General features: G+C 40.1%; 2 protein-coding genes across 4 annotated transcripts in view; one reads left to right on the top strand and one right to left on the bottom strand.

The window, feature by feature from the left end:
• The window catches only part of MYO1B (myosin IB), a 172,387-nt gene that overhangs the window by 130,823 nt on the left and 21,513 nt on the right, over nt 1-20,051 (bottom strand). The gene's annotated exons all lie outside the window — the stretch shown is intronic.
• STAT4 (signal transducer and activator of transcription 4) overlaps nt 2,568-20,051 on the top strand; it is a 39,364-nt gene continuing 21,880 nt past the window's right edge. Inside the window, exons 1-4 of one of the 2 annotated variants that reach the window (XM_085066042.1) lie at nt 2,568-2,716; nt 5,084-5,212; nt 6,689-6,833; nt 19,369-19,467. In XM_085066042.1, the coding sequence (XP_084922168.1) occupies nt 5,085-5,212; nt 6,689-6,833; nt 19,369-19,467 (372 nt within the window). In that variant the 5' untranslated portion in view covers nt 2,568-2,716; nt 5,084. Of the gene's footprint in view, nt 2,717-2,843; nt 3,126-5,083; nt 5,213-6,688; nt 6,834-19,368; nt 19,468-20,051 lie in introns of those variants that run through there. The other variant, XM_085066041.1, reaches the window with a different exon arrangement.

The raw sequence follows: 20,051 nt of genomic DNA, 5'->3' as shown, positions 1-20,051 counted from the left end.
TCAAGCCCCTGTTCTCCTGCCTCCACAGCCATGGCTCATATCCAGCATCCTGCTCCCCCAACAGCTGCTTCCACAGCTGGTCTCCATCCCAGCCACTGACCTGCCTTCACTGCTGTACCTGTCAGGAAGTGGAGGGAGAAAGGAGGGAAGAAGGGAACAGAAACCATCTTCCCAGAAACTGATCTCCAAACCTCAGATGAGGAATGACCTCTGATTACCCTAGATTTTGAGATCACCTAGCTGAACTTTTGGCTTATGGCCTCCTGAAGCAAGCCAGAACAGATACTGTCATCAGATAATAGGAAGCACTGTATTGTCTTAATATCAACTACTCCACCATATAAATTATTTTCTAGATTAAGCAGAGGAACAGCAAGAAAAAGGGGATTGAAAACCTGTTACTGTCTTGTTTTGTTGGAATGCTACCTGTGTTCTCGTCATTACAGACAGCAGTTACAAAAGGATGCTCAGAAAATGAGTGCTTAATGTGAAAAGAAAAATAAATAGTTATCAAGATTTACTTAAAAGAAATACAGTGCAATAGTTCCCCCTACTGACAGCACAAAATCAGATTACTAATCAATGTTATTTCCTGGGTGGTCCTCAAATTACTAATTTGCTGTCCTGATGTGATACCCACATAAGCTTACCAGCTTCCTATGCTTGCTGAAACCTAAAGGACAGAAGGCAGGTCTGAGCAGACTTGCCAAACTCTGGCTGTACTTGGGAACTGACCTCTTTGGTCAAAGAGCAAGTCTGACAGTCCTTGTGGTCTCTAGTTCCCAACAAAAAGCAGAGAAAATAGTTTTTCTGCTCTAGTGTCAGTTCTCTTGAGCCAGTGACAGCTAGGTTAAATCAGACCCAAGAACAGCCAGTTAGAGAAGTCAAATGCAATTTGGGACCAAGTGTGCTTCTGAGCAACCAAATCATTCCTCCAGCCTTATACAGCTAGTTTTCATTTCTGGGTTGTAAGGCTAACATGATTTTGCACTCTAGTCATTTAGCAAAAAAATAAGAGGCTGAAGAAAATCTTCTAGTATGTTACATCCTCATCTCATTTCAAAACAAACAAACAAACAAACAAATATGCAATGATAAAACATGAAAGAGAACAAAAGAAAATTTACTGAAACATGGACTGGACCACACAAATCTATAAATCAGGATTCTTGTTAACTCCTGTTATGAGCCTGTCTTTCTCTATACAAATGCACCTGAAAATTTGCTACATGCTATTAAAGATAAAGCCAAATCTCATTTTAAACACATATGGTGAATTTGCTGTCTACCCAGCCAATACTCAAACATAGGTCAGTTGCTGACACCTGTATATGATCTTCTAGAAATTGCCTAAAGCTCCTCACCTCACTTCTAATCCTCCTCCTGTTCTGCCTAGAACATATAAACATGCATCAGTAGTGACACACACCCTCCTCTTAACAGCATCTCCAGCACCTGGATTTTTCCCTTGAACAAGGCCACACCTTCCTCCCAGTGCAGAGTGTAATACACTCGGGCAGCTCTCTGGCAAGTTCTGTGAGTGTCTCTTACTCCAATTTGCACAGCCGGGCATAGAAAAGCCTTGTTCATGGCTGGAGTTCGTGGTAAAGACAAAAATATGACAAAACACTAGTTTAAGAATTCCCTTTAGGGCAGATTGCAGCCACTTCACGTTACACCAGAGCCAAGATCCTACCAGCTGAAGTCTGCACTGAGGTGAGGTAGCTTTGACGTGGTCATAAGTTAGCATTTTTCACACACTTTGGTTTCAGCAGTGTCACATCTGAAATTCTAGAAGTCCTCTTTCTAATAATGTACTTCTTTAGAAAAAAGATACTTGGAATATGTCTCTGTTGCTGTTTGCAGATATTATATTGGATCATTAACCCCTTAGGACAAGAATCAAGTCTTTCACCTTGGAGAGAAGCTCCTGCATCCCAGGTCCTACTTGGAAGAGGGAATGCAGCAGAAAGACACTCTCTACAGCTGCCTGACAGGAGATAGTAGCAAGGTGGCGGTCAGCATCTTCTCCCAGGCAACCAGCAACAGGATGAGAGGACACAGCCTTAAGCTGTGCCAGGAGATATTCAGGTTGAACATCAGGAAGAATTTTTTCTTGGAAGGGTTGGCTAACCATTGGAATGGACTGCCCAGGGAAGTGGTGGAACCACCATTCCTGGAGGTATTCAATCAACTGATTGAAACAGCTTGATTGAAACACAGCTTGACTGTGGCTCTTAAGTTGATATGGGGATGTTCAGTCAAAGATTAAGCCTCAATGATCTTGGAGGTGTTGTCTGACCTCTATGATTCTAAGCCACAAGAATGCCCAACTCCTCCACGAATTGCCCTTTACCTTTTCCCTGGCATTCATTGAGCAGAGCTGGGGCAGTGAGGACACCACTGGCTCCACGGCTCTCGGGGGAGCAGCAGAACCCTAAGTCGCCAGGGATGCCATTGATTCCCCAGCGTGGCGGGACCCAGCCCCTCTGCTGGGAAAGGGGAAGATTTTTCTATAATTCAGCTTCCTGAAGACAAAAAACTTCCTCCAAGCTCTGAGCTCTCCCCAGGTAACTGTCGGGACTGGGGTTCCTGGATCCCCGGCAGGGGCTGACGCACAGGAAGGCGCTGCCGGAGCCGGGGGCGGGCACGGCCGCTTAAAGCGGCGGGCCGGGGAAGCGGCGGCAGCGGCGGCGCTCGGCCGGACCCGGCACAGGCAAGTGGCGCGGCGGGCGCGGGGAGGAGCGCCGGGCGGGACGGGGAGCGCACGGAGCCTCGGCAAGGCGGGGCCGATGGAAACGGGCTCCAGGGCAAGGCCGGCAGCCGGGGAGCGCCTGGACAGCCAGAAAGCAGGGCTGGTCTGAGCTGGCCGGAGTGCGGCTGGACACAGCTCCATCCCCGCTTCACGCAGCAGCGCTCCTGCCAGCCGCATTACAGTAACAGGATGGCTTGGGGTGGAAGGCACCTTAAAGACCAGGTCGTTCCAATACGCTGCCGTGGGTAGGGACAGCTTGCACTAGACCAGGTTGCTCAGAGCTCCATCCAAGCTGGCCTCGAACACCGCTAAGGATGGGGCATCCCCAGCTACCCTGGGCAACCTGTTCCAGTGCCTCGTCACCCTCACGGTAAAGAATTTTTTCTAATGTCTAACTTCAACCGACTCTCAATTTGAGCCCATTCCCCCGTCCTCTCACTACATGTCCTTGTAGACAGTGTAGCCCCATATTTTCTGAAAACCTTCTTTCAGTTCCCTTCAGAAGGCATTCACAACGAGCTACAACTGCCCGAGCTTCCCAGCTGTCCCTGCAAAACCTTTTGCACAAAAGGAATATGGGTTGTACTGAGCAAGTCACTGAAATCCCAGGGACAAACCCTACCCGTGTGCTTAGCAAGAGTTTACGCATGTGAGCAAACTTACATGGAACATGGAAGGCCTACGGGGGCTGCAGGCTCGACAAAATCTTGCCCTTTTTTTTGTTTGTTTTGGTTTTTTGGGTTTTTTAGATAAAAATATTAAGTTTCCTTGCTAATCTTTTTAGGAGATCATAATCACCAGAATGCACTAGCAATTACGATAAAAACTCCCACTGAAAGTGAACAGACTTAAAAATCTGGGGGTTTTGCCCTGGGTATAAGTTCAGGAAAAAAGTTACAGTCAGACTTAGTGATCTTGGAGGTCTTTCCCGACCTTAAAAATTCTGTGATTCTATTCTATAAGTTATTCATGCATTATCATTTGATTCCTTGTATGTATCTCCAAAAATACAGTTTGGGATTCATTGTAACTATCAATATAGCAACAGAGACAGCAAAACACTCCAGTGCTTTACTCCTCCTCAGCAATTTAAAGAAACAAAGTAAATATTCAGGCAATGCTTTTTCCTCACAGAATGGAAGTAATAAAGAGGAGAGAAATGTCACTGAGCACATTTCCACTGACATTATATATAGTGTCCTTCATACCACACACAGAATCATCCCATCAGCCTTTGTTAAGAAGAAACTAAAACCTGTCACTTTTACTTTTGCATGACTAAGTACTCAGGACTACGTTAAACCTTGAGATACTGTTTTTTTCCCCTGACTTTATAAAATGCAAAATGAAAGACCACAGCACTAAAATGTCTCTCTAAAATCATTAAACTATGTCTTCTCTATTTGAAACTGTTGACATTCTGAAACTACGATTCAGAACTGGAAATAGGAAAGCTGCTTATAAAAAGGTCAGCTTTCTACAAAAATGTCCATTTTGATGAAATTTTGTCTTTTTCTTCAGGAAACATTTCTATCAAAAATGTACAAATAGATCCATAATTTGTTGAGGAGCAGGTATTAATTCAGCCCACCTAAAATCTAGAAAAACCAAGCTTCTACCTCCAAGATCTCATTAGACAAGCAAAACTTACCTGGGGTAGTTTTTTGACTAAGAATTTCAGATCCTGTCATGAAGTGGTGATACTTTTGCTTGTCTTAACAGTTTTCATATGACTTTATGCTTACCTTTTTTTTTTTCTTTCTGTAACAACAAATATAATTCTATGGCAATTTAAAATACAGAAGATGCACTAGATTTAGGTTGTAAAGCAGTACTCTCCAAACAGAGGGTGTGGAGCTTTCGGAACAGCACAGTCACACACAACCATTACAGCTTTAGGAAGAATTTGAGTGGTATAAATTCACCAGGAAGAGAGCAAATTCACTGCTTTCCACTAGTCTTCAATAAGAATAGTTCTACCTGGGTTTGAGGAGTACAGTCCTAAACTTCCTCTCTTGATGAGAGATGGTGTAAATCTTGCCACTTTATAAGGATCATAAAGTACTGCAAAACATTTACATTAAGGAAGGGAATTGACAGAGGTGCCCATTCAAGTGTAAGAGCCAAACCTTCTTATAACAGCCTTGCTCACTTTTCTCCCTTTTCCCCTTAACTGACCAAATTTACTCAAGTACCACCTGTTTTGAAAGATGGAATAAAATGTTAAAGTATATAAGAGGACAAAGAAAATAAGTGATTTATGCACTTTGGATTAGTAATTCATATTCACTTTCCAGTGGCAAACATGTTCAATCTTTTCTTCTGCAGTATGTCCCAATGGAGTCAAGTTCAACAACTGGAAATAAAGTTTTTGGAGCAGGTAGACCAGTTCTACGATGATAATTTCCCCATGGAAATCCGGCACCTACTAGCACAATGGATAGAAAGCCAGGACTGGTAGGAGTTCATTTATTCTCTCTCCTATTATTTCAATCACCAAAAATTCTTTTGTTTTCTGTCAGGCTTTAGGGTGCTCACTTAGGAACTGTGTAGGCATCTGCACCCCAAGAATAGTATTCCACTAGTTGCGGATTTAGCCATTTGAACTTAAGGAATATTGGGAGGCAAGGTTTCACATTTGAACTTACTCCTAAACAAAATCCAATAAAAATGGATTGAAAAAAATAATACAACTTAGTTTTCAATGGAAATGTTATACATTTGCCTCTTGCAGCATAAAATTATTCACTTGTCCAAAACTGCACTTAAAGCTGGATAAGTCTGGGGAACAGGCCAGCTGTTTACAGGAGCTCTTCTCTAGAAGGTCAATTTATGCACAAATTTGGATTCAATTCACTTGACAGTTATCTTAAGAAAATTCCAAATTTATATCAGTCATACCAGAAAGAGACATCTCAACTTTTCAAGGTAAATCCACAGGACTATTGGAGGATTATTGTGCAGGGTGGGGGAAAGATCTGTTAAGGAATATAATCTTTCCTTACAGTTTATGGCTCAGTATTTATGGGGCTGTGGCAACATGGGAAATGTTAAAATCTCCTTTTTGCCAGACTTGGAGTTAGCAAGTATATCTCAATCAGGCATCTGCCATTTGTGAGGCAAGGAGAGAGGCTATCCCAAGGACAAGGATGCCATGCTGTCCCAACTTTTTCTTCCTTGGTTCTGCTCTTTAATGCTATTTCCCTGCTATTTACCATGAACAGCACAACCAGTAAAACCTGGCTTTGTCTGTGTCTGTGTCCTGTGTCCCCTACATACCCTTCACCAGTAGCCTCAGAGTCTTCCTGTATCCCCAAATAGTTTGGCTGGGCGAGGGCTCATCTGGTGCCTGGTGTGAAGAGATGTATCTGCTGCCTGGCCATCTGGCTGTTGTCTCCTGCAGCAAGTTATTGCTGCCATTCTCCTCAGTGGAGGCACTAATTTGGATTCCTTTCTTCTACCAACCTGCCAGATTTCCATGAAATTTTTAAGAACATTCTCTCTTTTGGACTTCAAGCCTGTTGCCAACTTTGTCTGAAACTGGGCAGCAAATTCAGAAATTATATCTGTGTGACTGAGTGAGAGGGACAGTTTGCATAAGCACCATTTCCTCTGACAAGTGAGCTGGAAGTATTGGAATATTCACTGGACCAGAGACTAGAAAACCCTGGTTGTCTCCTCTGGCTGACTCTGCTGTCTGTGCTAACACCTCACCCTGTTTTTATAGGTGCATATCTACAGGAATAGAAAAAAAACTCCACAAAATCATAAAAATCAATTTTTCTCAAACTTGATGTATATGCAAGTCACCATATACTTAAAGCCTTTTCTTCCTGCCTAGATTTCCAAATAGTTTCTAATTTTCTGTGCTGAGAGATTGACATATGATACAACATTTTAAACATGCATGGTTCTCGTTCGTTAACTCTTTAGGGAGGCTGCAGCCAACAATGAAGCACTGGCAACGATCCTTTTACAGAATTTGATAATACAAGTGGATGAACAGCTGGACCGGGTTTCGCAGGAGAAGAACCTGCTCTTGATACACAACCTGAAAAGAGTCAGGAAGCTGCTGCAGGTGGGTCATTACTTCAAATGACAAATTGCACTGCACGCTCTTATCTGGTCTCTGGAGGTAGTGCTCGAGTTCTGGCGAATGCAGGTTGTTCCAATGCACAGCTCAGAGCTGTCCTCATTGCCATAGACTCTGAGAGGCTATGGGAAGACTGTGGCTTCAACGAAATAATTCAAAATAATAATTCCACTGTCTGTCTGCAGAACAATAATTCCTATTTCAATGCATGCAGCTTGGATACAAATGTTGTGACTTCTAAGCTCTGTGCATATCTGTGTTTCACTGAGCTCTTAAAAATAAGACTGTGTGGTGCTTATAGATGCTTATGATTATTACAAATGTAATTACCACCTTTCAGACACCTACAGATATTTAACTATGGAATAAAATACATGCTTGGGGCTTAAGGCAGCACCACGAAAAGGAGCCCCTGTAAATCATTAGCATGTTTGCTGTTTTATGCTTTTCTGGGATTATTTGCTATGAATTACTTAAAGGGTTTTCCGTTAGGCTTCTGCAAAATGATATTTATTTTGACTGGCTGAATGTTTCTCTAATAATTGTTTATCTAAAGCAAGGATTCTCAGAGTTCCACTTCATTAGTCACCTACTTCCTGACATCTATCTGTCTTCTGCATAAAGCAGATAGGCCATTGAGTTTAATGAAAGTTCGGGGATTTTTCTTTTCTTTGATGGTGTTTTCCATAAGTACTTAAATGATAATTACATTGGTTGAAAAACATTTTCTTTATTTGAGACATATATGCATACACAGACACTGGTCTGGAAAATCTTAGCATGACTTTGTCAATTATTTTGTTCTCTTTATGGCTGTTTCTTTTTACTCTTTATCCCTAAGGGTGGCTTCTTAAAAATGTGATGCTATTTCCATCACTACCACTTTTTCATCCTATGTTATGCAAGCAGCCTCCTGTAATTTAAAAATAAAGTCTCTTTTTGTTTCTTTTCTGGTTTTTGTCAGCAGTACTTTTCATAATTTCAGTACTCTTCAAACACCAGATTTACTGAAATGCAGAAATCCTGTTGTTCCTGCAATGGTCTTGCCACACTTTACCACAATGCTGTATCACCTTAGTAAAAGATTCTTCCACAGTGGCATATGTGTGGAAAGAGCATTTCAGGGCAAGCAGTTGCACTGGTGTATTCCTGGCTTAAAAGACAGTGCATTTATGACTATACCATCACAATGTGCACAGGCAGAAGGACTAGTATATATTTACCTACCAGCTCTACAAAATTAAAGTTTCTCATTGCTCCTTCTGCTCTTTGCACCATTTATTTTATTCTAAATTTTTTACCAAAGCTTGAAGCATCAGCTCTGTATGCTCTGCCAAATTGGGCACACCAAGCCAAGCAATTAGGCCTTGGGTGAACATGCACAAGTTCATGTAATAACCAGTGTGATAATGGCCCAAATGAAAACCCTTTCCTTTAAGTCCTGTCACATTCGGGAATTATATCATGATGTGCTTCAGGAAGAGCACAAAGCAAAGGAGGCTTATTCCAGAAAGGCAAGAGGAGGGGAGTTTTAAGTGATTTGTGATTAAATGGTTTCCAGGTGCTAGAGTCTGAGTCACGATTCCAGAATAAGCCAAAATACTCAGGCATCCCCATTACAGCTAAACAGCATTATGAACTCCTTGAGAGGACATAAGTGATGCTGAAATTATACTGCTTATTAAAAAGGATCTGAATCTTAAGCATTGCAGTAAAATGTTTCCAGGTGAGCAAAAACCCAAACTAGCAGCTCTTCCCATCACTAATAATGTTAGCCTTTCTTCATTGCATCAAGACAGCCAATAACCTGAATTTAGACATAAAACTACCCATTCAGTTTCAAAATGTACATGTAAACCACCAAAAACTGTATGGCACTTTCACAGTTGGAGCTTTTCCTGACCTCTAACACCACCAGCCAGAGTCTATATTCTGATTTCCAAAATAATTTGAATAGGCTGGAGTAGGACCAGGCTCTTATAGGGTTGTTATTATTGGATAAGAAAAGTAACTTATACTATCTAAAGAAATCTGTGACGCCAGTATTTTTTACTTTTGTGTAAAACACTATGTTAAAATTTCTAAGTTATGGAACATAGCAGATAAATGCATTTTCAGCTTAAGTATGAGCTGCATGTTCTGTAGAGCTGTGCAGACAGTCTTCTGCTTCAGCTGCTAAAATTATTTCTTTGCTGATTAGGTAAATACATCAGTAAAGAAATGCTAGAGTAGTGGAAATCAGCTGACAGCCTATCCTTGTTATCAACTCTGAAGTGTTATTAATGGACTGTGAACTGAACATGACACATAGCATGGATAGTATGTTCTGTAATGTTCTTAAATTTGAGTATGCAAATTATGTAATTATGTGGCTAATTCCTTTATGCATCACCGGTTGCATTTTATAGCTGAATATGTGAAAAGTTTGGAAATGGGCATTTGGCTCCCCGCCCACAGCTGGAAGCCCTTGCAGCTACCTAACTCTTGCAATTTGAGCTAGTTTGTGACAGTTTCATGAGACAACACCAGAAAAACATGACTGATGTACAGTGTAGAATGCCATGGTCCCTTTTGTCCCAACACACCACCTAGGGAAAGGGAGGCTGGAACAGTATGCTGTAAAACTAATGAGATGAAAGAAAGACTAGGTTCCTAAATAGGAGAGGAGGCTGCTTTTGTAAACATCTTTTCCTTTCTGGTGACTCTGTGAACAGCATTGGTTTGACTTTCTCTGAAGGTTAGTTACCATGAGCCCACCTTTATCTCTGCTTTATCTCACTCTCTAGTGCAAGCACTTCTTTGAAATTTCACAGTTCCCTCCTCTTCCTTCCCCTCTGAACCACACACAGATGTACAGACACACGTGCACCGTGCACACACACAAAAGCTGTCCAACCTCAATACATGATTTGAGTACAATGTTTGTTCATTATTTTGAGCCAAGTTGTGTTACTCTATTGAGTAATACTTGACAAAATAGATAATGCTGGAAACCAGCACTTGTCACTGTGTACGCAGCATGGTATGTTGGGCTATGGTAAAACTTCCTAAATACTATCACAATAGGTATAATAAAAAAAAATCAATTAGAGAACACACAAAAGCTATTCAAAAGCAATCTGCAGTTCTTGACAGCACACAAAATGAGAGACTAATGTTTAATCAGAAATACAACTGGATGGTTAGTGAAGAGCCTTAGAAGAGGAAGCAATGCACACTTTATAAGTGGCTTGTGCAGCTGTTTGCTAGACAGACAAGGACTCCTTAGCATCAAGATTCCTGGTGCTGTTATACAGAATCCAGAGAGCATTATGTCTATGAGTCTCCAACATCACAGCCAAGCACACCTCACCTGAAAGATCTCCCTCAGATTTTTGTTATGAAATTGAGGAAACCTTCCATTCTGACTGTTAACTGAAACATCATTACATATATATATATATATATAAGTTGTTCTGTGAAAATAAGAAAGGAAATGGTGAAAAAAGAGAGAATTTGCCCACCTCATAGTTGCAATACAAAGTTTAGGGCACCCTTGGGGGTTGTGAAGGGTAAAGAGTAGAAGTCTTAAGCAGGAAGATGGGTCTGCCTGGCACCCCTGCTTTTACAAAATAGAAACCATCCCTATTCTCTCACCATTAGAGAAATAACTATGGAACATGGCATTCCTGCTTAAACTGCTTACATTTCCAAAATTATCAGCAGGCAAAAAGAAACACTGACCAGGAAATATGCAATTTGAAAAATTATAAGCACTTGAAAATAGGGTTGAGAAACTTGGCTAAGCAGCTGTGGTTACTGCTAGCTCTCTGTAATTTGCTTCTCTATTTCTTGCTTTCATTGAAACATCTCTTCTTGACATTAATCTGGTATAAATGCACAAACTGTATTAAAATCAGGGTCAGCATTTTCGGTTAAAATCCTTCATATTTGCTTCTTACATTATTATTCCTTCTCTAGTCAGTAAATTGGATTCATTTTTATACCAGAGCAGCCTTTTGTTGCTGTACTCTTCAGTGAGAGACAGAACAGCATAGTCACTTTCTAAGGTTAAATTCTCTGTCCATCTTCCTACAGAGCTCCTGCTCCCCCCCCCAGCAGCAGTTCTGGAAAGGGAAGAGGGAGAAAATATTCAGAGGCACTGGGTGAAAGAGCAGGGAAAATATGCCTATGGTTCTTTCTCCTTAAAATCTAGATGGAGAAAAGCAAAGAGGATTAGTCACAAGGAGATGGTTTGTGCTGTTGTTATGACAACAAAACGTAAAGGGCAGATGTTAAGCTTTGAAGAGCTGCCTAGCACTTCTAGGAACCAAACTGCAGATGTAAGAGACTGCATGACCTTGGCCCATGGGCAATTATATCCTGCTTTTCAGAAGGAATGTTTTTACGTGGCAGTGTACCTGTCCCTGATGTAAGCTCCTGTGCAATCCGTGAGTAGATTTAGTTCACAGAGACGACTGGTGAAATGCAGAGACATTCATGTAAGACAAACACTGTCCACATTCCTGACTCACGTGCCAAAATCCTGGGTTAGGGAAGAGCAGCCAGGCTGCCAGGGCAGGAGAGTCTCAAAGGAGCTTGGGAATGAGAGATGGGCACTGTGCCCCAGTGTACCACTGCTCCATTTAGGAATGATGCTGGTAGGTGACAGCCTGTTCAGCTCAGGGATGTCCTTCCCCCCACACACTCCAAGCTGGAAGCCTGGACCCTTCCTCAGACAAGAAGTAGCACCGTGGAATGCAGCCTGGCCCAAACATGGGTTCAGATGAGCTCTCAGGAACTGAAGAGACACTGTCTGTGCTGTGCTCTGTGATGGGTGTAGGACAACCACATAAGGAAAAAAGCAGAAATTCCCACAATCATTCTACTCATAGCTGAAGCCCTCATTTATGCTGTAGTCTCAAGATAACTTCTGAAAGCTATCCCTTCTCATTAATGGCAACATGCATCTGGTATCACATCACTGTTTATGGCGTTCAGGGTGAAATCTGATTACATAAATTTTTCTTTATGAAAGGAAAATAACAGATTTCAAGAATAAGATGGGCTGCTCTGCTGATTTACCATTGAAGCCTGAGTTAATGAGTATATTGTGTGCTCTGGGGAACAATTTGCTGTAAATTATGTATATTCATGAAATTCATTTAATTCTCACAGCAGATTCTCCAGTATTGGTGAACTTTACCCACTCGCCAGCCCTGCTAGAGCCTAACATGAGGGGAGGGAGTGCAATGGCATTATGCCTGAATGAGCAGGTCTGTGGGCACACACACCATTAACATCTTGGGGTCTGCTTCCAAAGGGAGAGGTCAGGCAGAAGCACAGATCTGCTGATTTGCACCAACCAGTTATATAAAAGCAAACTTTTGGAAGTCATACTAAGTAGTTGGGAAATAATACTTTAGTTACATTACTTTCTCTTACATAGCCCTGGGTGTTTTTATGGAAAGGTCTGAAATAGCATCTGAAAGTATCTTCTGTCATCCAAAACAACATATATTAACATTATGGCACATCTTTCCATGTAAAATTCACAATTTCTATGTAGTACAAACAAATACATCTTTACATGATGCTACTTAAAACAGTGACATAGCAGTGCATTCCTGATTCTGTGTCATGTTCTTGCTTATACTGCCCAGTTTGTTTCCATCTGCAATGGGAACTGAACATCACTGTGCTTCTCCAGATAGAACTAAATGAGCATATAAAAGTTCCTTAGTTCCTTAGTCCAAGTGACTGTTTACAAAAGCCTCTGTACCAGAAAGGAACATGCATGAGGATTCCTAAGATTATTTATTTCAGTACATCAAAGAAAGTGGACAAAATAGCATTCGATCTGAAACAGGACATTCCAGTTGGTGCTCGACAAACAAGTCTAATAAGCCCTGTGCTGAGAAACAGTTGCAAAGAGTGGAAACAGCCATTGATGTCTAAGCTGCAGTTTCCTGTTAAAGCTTACAGAAGGGTGAGAATGGAACAAAATAGAGAAAGTTCCTAATAAACCACCGAAGATCCATTTCAAAATGTTATTTACACGTATTTAGCACTCATGCAGGCTGCCAGATCAACAACTCAACACGCTAAAGTAGGACATGTGTTTTGAACCAGTGTGTCCTGCTGTCTAACACAATTCAGATTGTATTTGACTGCTCCCAGTGAGTTTTTCAGTACAACCATTAAAGCTGTTTACAGAAAATTTTGGCGTGCAAATGGGAAACCCCACACAGAAGTCTGTTTGCTAAAGCAGCTAGGTGTCTGCTCCTAGCAACTGCAGCCTGGTGACTGCATGTCAGCTAATAAAGGTTTTTTAAAATTATTGATACAAGACTGAAAAAGGTTACTTGTTAGAAGCTAAATATTTTGGGATTTCTAGACACTATTTAAAGAACACAACTCCAAAAGTTTATAAATGTTTCAGTTTGTTTTTGTAGAATGAATAAGAGTTATCTTACAGACAGAAGTAAAAATACAAGCAAACTAAATAACCTCTTGTGGGCTTTGTTTGTTGTGAAGTATTAAGAGCCCAGTTGCAGTTGAACATCTGCCTGAGAGATTAGTTAATAATACTCAGGTCTTTGTGCCCAGAGGAGGAGGGGGATGTGGGGATCAGTCCTCTCTGTCCTCTGATGTTTTACCTTTTTTTATAGGGAACACAGTATTTTTATATACTTTTAAATAAATCTCATATAAACAAGAAGTTATTTATTCTCAAATTAGAAGCATCACTACATTATTCATCCCTCTCTGTCTGTGCAGTTCTACTGTCTGATGATGATTTCTACAGAAATGTGTTTTCTGTAGCTGTATCTCACCCTACCTGCTCAGAAATCTGTTTCTATTAACTATTCATTGAGTGGTTTTAGTGGATGCTGGGAGGGACTCAGCAATGGAATTTGAGGGGTGGAGAAAAATACCTCTCTCTTCACAGCTAATTCACTGTGCTTTTACAGCTTTGCCTATTGCAATTTGGTTGCACATGCCCTAGAAAAAAATTTGATCATCTGGAAGTTATGCATCATACTCTGTAAGAAAACTACAAGAACACAGACCTATATATTAGGACTTCCCACACACAGGAGCTTTCTAAAACAATGAGGTTACCTTTAAGTTCTCTCATATATTTTGAGAGGGGGAAGGGGAAATCTAAAAATAAAGGTACAATAAGAGCAGTCTAAATAGATAGTGTCACAGGTACTTCCTCTTAAAGACCTAGATAAAACAGAGATATCTTTCTAGTAGAAGAAGATTTTTTAGCCAGAATACTGCCTGTTTAAGTACAAGATTTCAAAAACCTCCCAAGCTCTTAGCCTTTATCAGGCTAACACAAGGACTGACTCTTTGTATTCTGCTGTTGTCTTCATTAGACTTTCTGCCTGCATGCATGAACAAAGGTAGAAAACAAATCAAGGCAAAATGTTGTTTGTCATATTTGAAGGTGAAAACGGGAAATATGTATGTGTGGCTGTGCCTTCCCACCCACATTCGAGATACACAACTAAACCCAATCTTTCTTTCAAAAAAAATAAAATTATAGACAAAAGAGGGTTTTCTCCCTGTTTTTGATTTTATGAAAGATGAGCTATTTGCTTATCCAGCAAGATGCTTAGTACCAGACTTAATAAAATAATGCTAGAGACAATAGGGAAGGAAATGTATTTTTGCTTGGCTTTTTATTCCTGTTTCATCTCTCTCCTCCCTTACATCAGCTTCTTTAAATATTAATTTAATATGAACAAACACCGCAATAGTCATACTAGCAAACACTTCCATGTCTACAGGTAAATCTCCTACAGCATACAATTAAAAGGCTCAAGAAGGGTTTTTCTAGCAGAAATGAGAAAAAATACAACTGATGGTTTTAAAAGTTAAAAAAAAAAAAGAAAGAAAAAAGAGAAAAGAAAACCCAACCAAATTCTGAAGCATTTTTTCAGAATTGGAAAGCACCAAAACCTACTCAAGTCCTTTTTTAAAGTCACCTTGAAAACACGGAGATAACCAGGCAAACCCCTGACTGACTTTCTAAAGGTTGCCAGCACATCCTTCTACATTACAGGCAGAGACCAACTAACACCCAATCCCCTGCTTTAAGCACTGAAAACAGAGCCAGTTGTCACATAGTGCACATCCAGTATTCACTGAGAGGTGTATACAGTGTGTAGAGACCTTTGACACATGAAAAGCAGTCAGTGTGGTTGGGAGTGACCTGCTTTGTGATGGAGCCGCCCACAGGAAAATTGGCTAAAATTTGAACAATTTATAAAATGGGACAAAAAGAAGAGTAAGAGAATTACTCTGGTCTAGATTTCTTAATTTCTCTCAGAGTAACCTGTAAATTCCAGATACTAAAACTGACAGTTGTTTGGTGTTCTTTTTGAAAGCACACGTATTTTAAAATGCCCTAATATGTACTTTAGAGTTTCTCCATGACCTTGCAACTTACAGAATCAAACCTTGCATTTCCCCAGCCACTGTTTCATGTACCTTTAACATACTCCAAATAGTTCAAGCTGTTTTAAAATTTAGCTTAAGGGTATAAACTCTGCATGCTATAGTATACAAACTGTTTTTGCAGAAATGCCTCTTTGTTTTTCTCCATGATCTAGTAAGATACTTGTCACAACAGATGTCTCTGGAGTAGAAAGAGCGAATACTGGGTGGTGGTAGGAAGTTTTTCTCCAAGGAAATGTCAATGGCATTCACAGAAGATTGTCACCTGTTCAGAATGAAAGTTCAAGTTCCACTGTTTGTATAAATTTAGCATCATGCTGGTAGTTATTGAGAAGAAGCAAGTCCAAACAAGATCATTTGTTGTTTGTTGTAACTCATGACATGGAAAGACCTCATTGGAACAGAAGAGAGGAGAAAGAAAACTTTTAAGAACAACAGAATTACAGTAATATTAACAGATATTTTGATTTGAAACTTCAGAAGAAAAGTGAATCCTCAATTTCTCTTTGTTGGTATTTAGCAAAAGAAAATTATAATTTTTCTGCTTAAATATTTAAACCTATTAAAACAATTTTGCATAACTGCAGAATCCATACTCTTCGGGCTGCTAGTGCTCATGTCACACCAGGTTAGGATTCCCCCATCTCAAGCCATTTTTGTTTAAAATTCCTTGATTTTCCAATTTATGCTATTTTTTCACTGATAGGAGATAATTTTCAATTAGTAATTCAGAAATCAAGGTCATGTTGAGCAAATTCTCCCTCAGCCAAAGACAAAATGGAAGTGCAGAACAAGAAGAACTGGCAGTAGGTGGATAATAACGGAATACCAAGTGGTGCATTCCAAAGTGCAATTACAGCTGAGAAGTATAAAACACAGGCAGAAAACTTTTAGTGTTATAATTTTTCCAGAGTCAAACACATGATTATTGTGACTTTTAGTATCTATTGTTATTTAACAAGTTGCAATTCTCGAGAGATTTAGTGTTACAATTTATTTATCAATTCCTTACTGTCAAGTAATTTTGCAGCCCTTACTGCAAAGGGGCTGCTCCAGGGGCACAGGTGGCAGCTCTCTGCTGACCTTTTTGCCATCCACTCAAACTGAATTAAGTGGAAGAAGCACCAGCCAGGCATAAGTAGGGAAAACACTACGGAGACAGTTTGTTTGTACAGCTTCATGAGTTAGAGAAGAAAGAAAGGGGGGAAAACGTGAATTTCCATTCCATCGCTTGATTCAGATGGTTTTACTCTTAATGAAACAAAGAAAAGGAAAGAAAGAGTTTTGAAAGTTTTGCATATGAACAGTGTCTAGAAATGCTAGGAAAGTCCCTAATAACCGGCATCCTTTGTGGGGAATTTTAACACTTCCCACTATCAGAATTTTTTTTTAAGAGCCTCTTCTACATAAATGCATTTTTCCAGCTCCAAGAGAGGATATTTTTTTCTTTTTGACTTTGTTGAATAGCTTCTATTTGACTCCTTTAAACCCTTGCAGTGCTGGAACTCTGTTGGGCAGTGGTAAGCTGGGACTAAACAGTCCTCAGGCTTTGTAGCTTTAGATACCAATGTGTGGCATGGTCATTTACTGACCAGCTGTTTTACTAGCCAAAAAAAAAAAAAAAAAAAAAAGCCAAAAAAACCCCACCAAAACAGCAACAAGCAGAAGTTACCACATGTTAACTGAGGAAATAATATGCTCATCAGTGGACTTAACACCAGTGACAGATTTCTCCCCATAGCTTTCACCCCAAGCCTTAATAATAACAGGACTTTTTTCCCCTCTAATCAAGGTACAGATGGATGAGACAGGCTCAGTGGGAACAGCTGAAACAAGGCAACCCCTCTCCCAACTTCACATGTGATCATCCTTAACAATAAACTCATCCTTTACTGAGCAGTTTCAGTCCACCCAGGAGCTGACAACCCAGTCAGCAAAAAAGCATGAGTGGTTTCCATCCCAGTTAGCAAGCTGGATTGGCTCCCTAAGGAGTCAGGCACTGGGCTGGAGCACAGCCAGGAGCACAACCACTCTTTGCAGCAGTTATTTTGCCCTGGCTGTTGCTGTTGGATCTTAGTTCCATGTGACACCCCACTCAGTCCTTTGCAGGAAGATCACAGCCATTTCCAACATTTCTGTATTCCCTTCCCAAAGCTACATCCTGACCCTACAGAGACACAGACCAGCAATATGCCCAGTAAAGGGGACTATGAATATATTACTGGACCTGAAGTGCAGTGGTGCTGAAGGAAGTGTGCAGTGACAACATATTTACTGCCCTTATAGCCACGGAGCTGTCAGGGAGAAATGTGTAGTGACAGATCTTTGGCACTGGTATTTGGCATGGAAATCAGCACTGTATCCTTAATCAAAAGTCCCCCCTCACTGGCCAGGAAGGAGCAGGCAGGGATGGAGTGCTTACTGTTTCATTTGAGGCATCCTGTGTCCTGGGGTGGTATTACTCACCACTTCTTGTTTACAGACAAGCTCCTAAAAACCAGTCAGGTTCATAACTCTTGTTCCTCAGGGTAATTGATACAGATGGCTGCTAGAGTAAAGTACCATCCTGAACTGCTTTTAAAGAGATCAAAGGAGGCACAGCACTGGGGCTGCTTTGGGTGTGCACTGGTTGCACTGTGGGGCACGTACTTTTCCTGTCCTGAAAAGATTTCAGAAACTATAGAAACAAAATTTAGTTTCATTACTAACAAGGCCACAGCAGTCAAAGCTTCCTTAGAAGGAAACATTAGGTACCTTGGTTATTTAGTTTTAAGAGTCCTATGTCTTTCACCTTAGTCTATACCTGGAACCACAGTAACCAACACATGATATTTAATACCAAGCAGCTCAAATCAAGTTGCCATGACCAAACTACTATTTTTAATATAGTATTTATTTGCTTTGTAATTGAAGTCAAAACCTATTCAGATTATGCATTTCATGCAAGAGCACACAGGAAAAGTTTAGTAAAAAGTATTAGAAATGTATTTTCAATGTCATGGCAGTTCTTGCATAAAGAAGCAATGTGTTCACATTTCTGTCAGATGCTTTCACACCCATGTTTCTGACACAACAATTGGTATGAGATGTCAAAGGAAGATCTGGCATCAAATAAAGTATGTATAAACTTATTGTGCCACATGCAGAGAAAGCTAGAATAAAAGAGGTTCTGAGTGGCAGGAAGATATGATGAAAATAAACTCTAATCCTCAAGAGGAGAAAATAGAGTAAGTCCAGAACTGGAAACTATACAGGAAAATAAATTAAATGGATTAATTCTAATGAATGGACAAACACTATGAGCACTGAATGAAGGGTATCTGAATGAATGATACTGAATGAAAGGCATGAAGGATACTGAGAAACACTGAATGAATACATCACAATAAAAGAAGCTGCATGAGGGTCCTCAATCATTCCAATTTGATAAGTACAGCATAAACCAATATTAATTCAAATTGTGCCCAGTCTTCAGTCACGCATCAGCAATTCAGCACTTTATTTATGGTGGTGTAAAAGTATAGATTATTTTTTGGTTCTTTGGCTCGGGACAAGAGTTGCTTATTCCTTTATCTTAGGCGCATTATTTTTTGAAACATAAAAATTGTTCATAGATATTAAAATTTAAGTCTTCTGCTTTATGCTGAGGAAGCTTTCCTGCTTGCATCATTACCATATTGATATGCTTACAAACTTTTTTGTTGGCAGAAGTGCTACATGCTAAGCAGCAACATCCTATTGAAAATCGAAGATGTGATAAAATCATGCCCAGAATAGGCTGACAGGAAAGCCCTTTCAAAACAGCTGTGTTAGCAGGGGAGCAATTTGATCTCAAATGATATACATCTCAGAATTGTATCTTTATAATCTCTGTGGAACATTGTGAAGAATATTTTATGATGGTGGCACTAAATGATGCTGCCCTGAAAGGCTGAACCAGCACAAGAAAAGGGGAGTCTTTTCCACTTACATCAATCTGTAGGTCATAGACACTCATACATCATATTGCTTGTGATTTCCAGGGGGACACCCTGAAATTTTTTTAACTTGTATTTACTTGTGCTTGCAGGGCAAATATCATGGTAATCCCATGCATATAGCAGTGATCATCTCAAACTGCTTAAGAGAAGAAAGAAGAATATTGGCTGCAGCAAGCATGCCTGTACAGGTAATGAATTACATTTCATTAATCTGCTCCATGTTAATCTGCTCACATGCTTTTAAGACCAAATCCTGTCCTCTCATTCCACTGAAGTGATTTGTGTGCACAAGGGGTTGCCAAATGTTGCCCTTTAAACTCACATTTGAACTTCATTAGGGGCTCTGCTGCTGGAAACATTGCTGTAAGGGACTTCCATGTCACAGCTAATCTTCAAAGACTTTAATCTGTAGGGAAGGTTTTAAAGAGATTATTCTTTGCAAAACAGATGTGTTTTAAATTATGCGATGCATTAATTCATATTAATTATAGAATGCAATAGACATTCCGTCCAATATGTTATAAAGGCATTGATGATTTTTATGTTCTTTGAAGAAAAAAAATTTAAAATGACACATGAAACTTATTTTTGGGAAATTATTACATGATTAAAACCCAGAGAGAATTTTTAAGTGAAATCTGGCTTTTTTATTCACCTGTGGATGTCATATACGTTCCTGTGAGTCTTGTGCCGTGGATCTTTTTCAAAAATCTGATAATCTATGTTTCATTTTCTTTAATTTACTACATGTTTGTGTCTGCAGTATACCTAC

This window comes from Lichenostomus cassidix, chromosome 7, assembly GCF_008360975.1.
Source record: "Lichenostomus cassidix isolate B80296 chromosome 7, HeHo_3.0, whole genome shotgun sequence".
Taxonomy (NCBI): domain Eukaryota; kingdom Metazoa; phylum Chordata; class Aves; order Passeriformes; family Meliphagidae; genus Lichenostomus; species Lichenostomus cassidix.
This window is presented reverse-complemented; position numbering and strand designations above follow the sequence as displayed.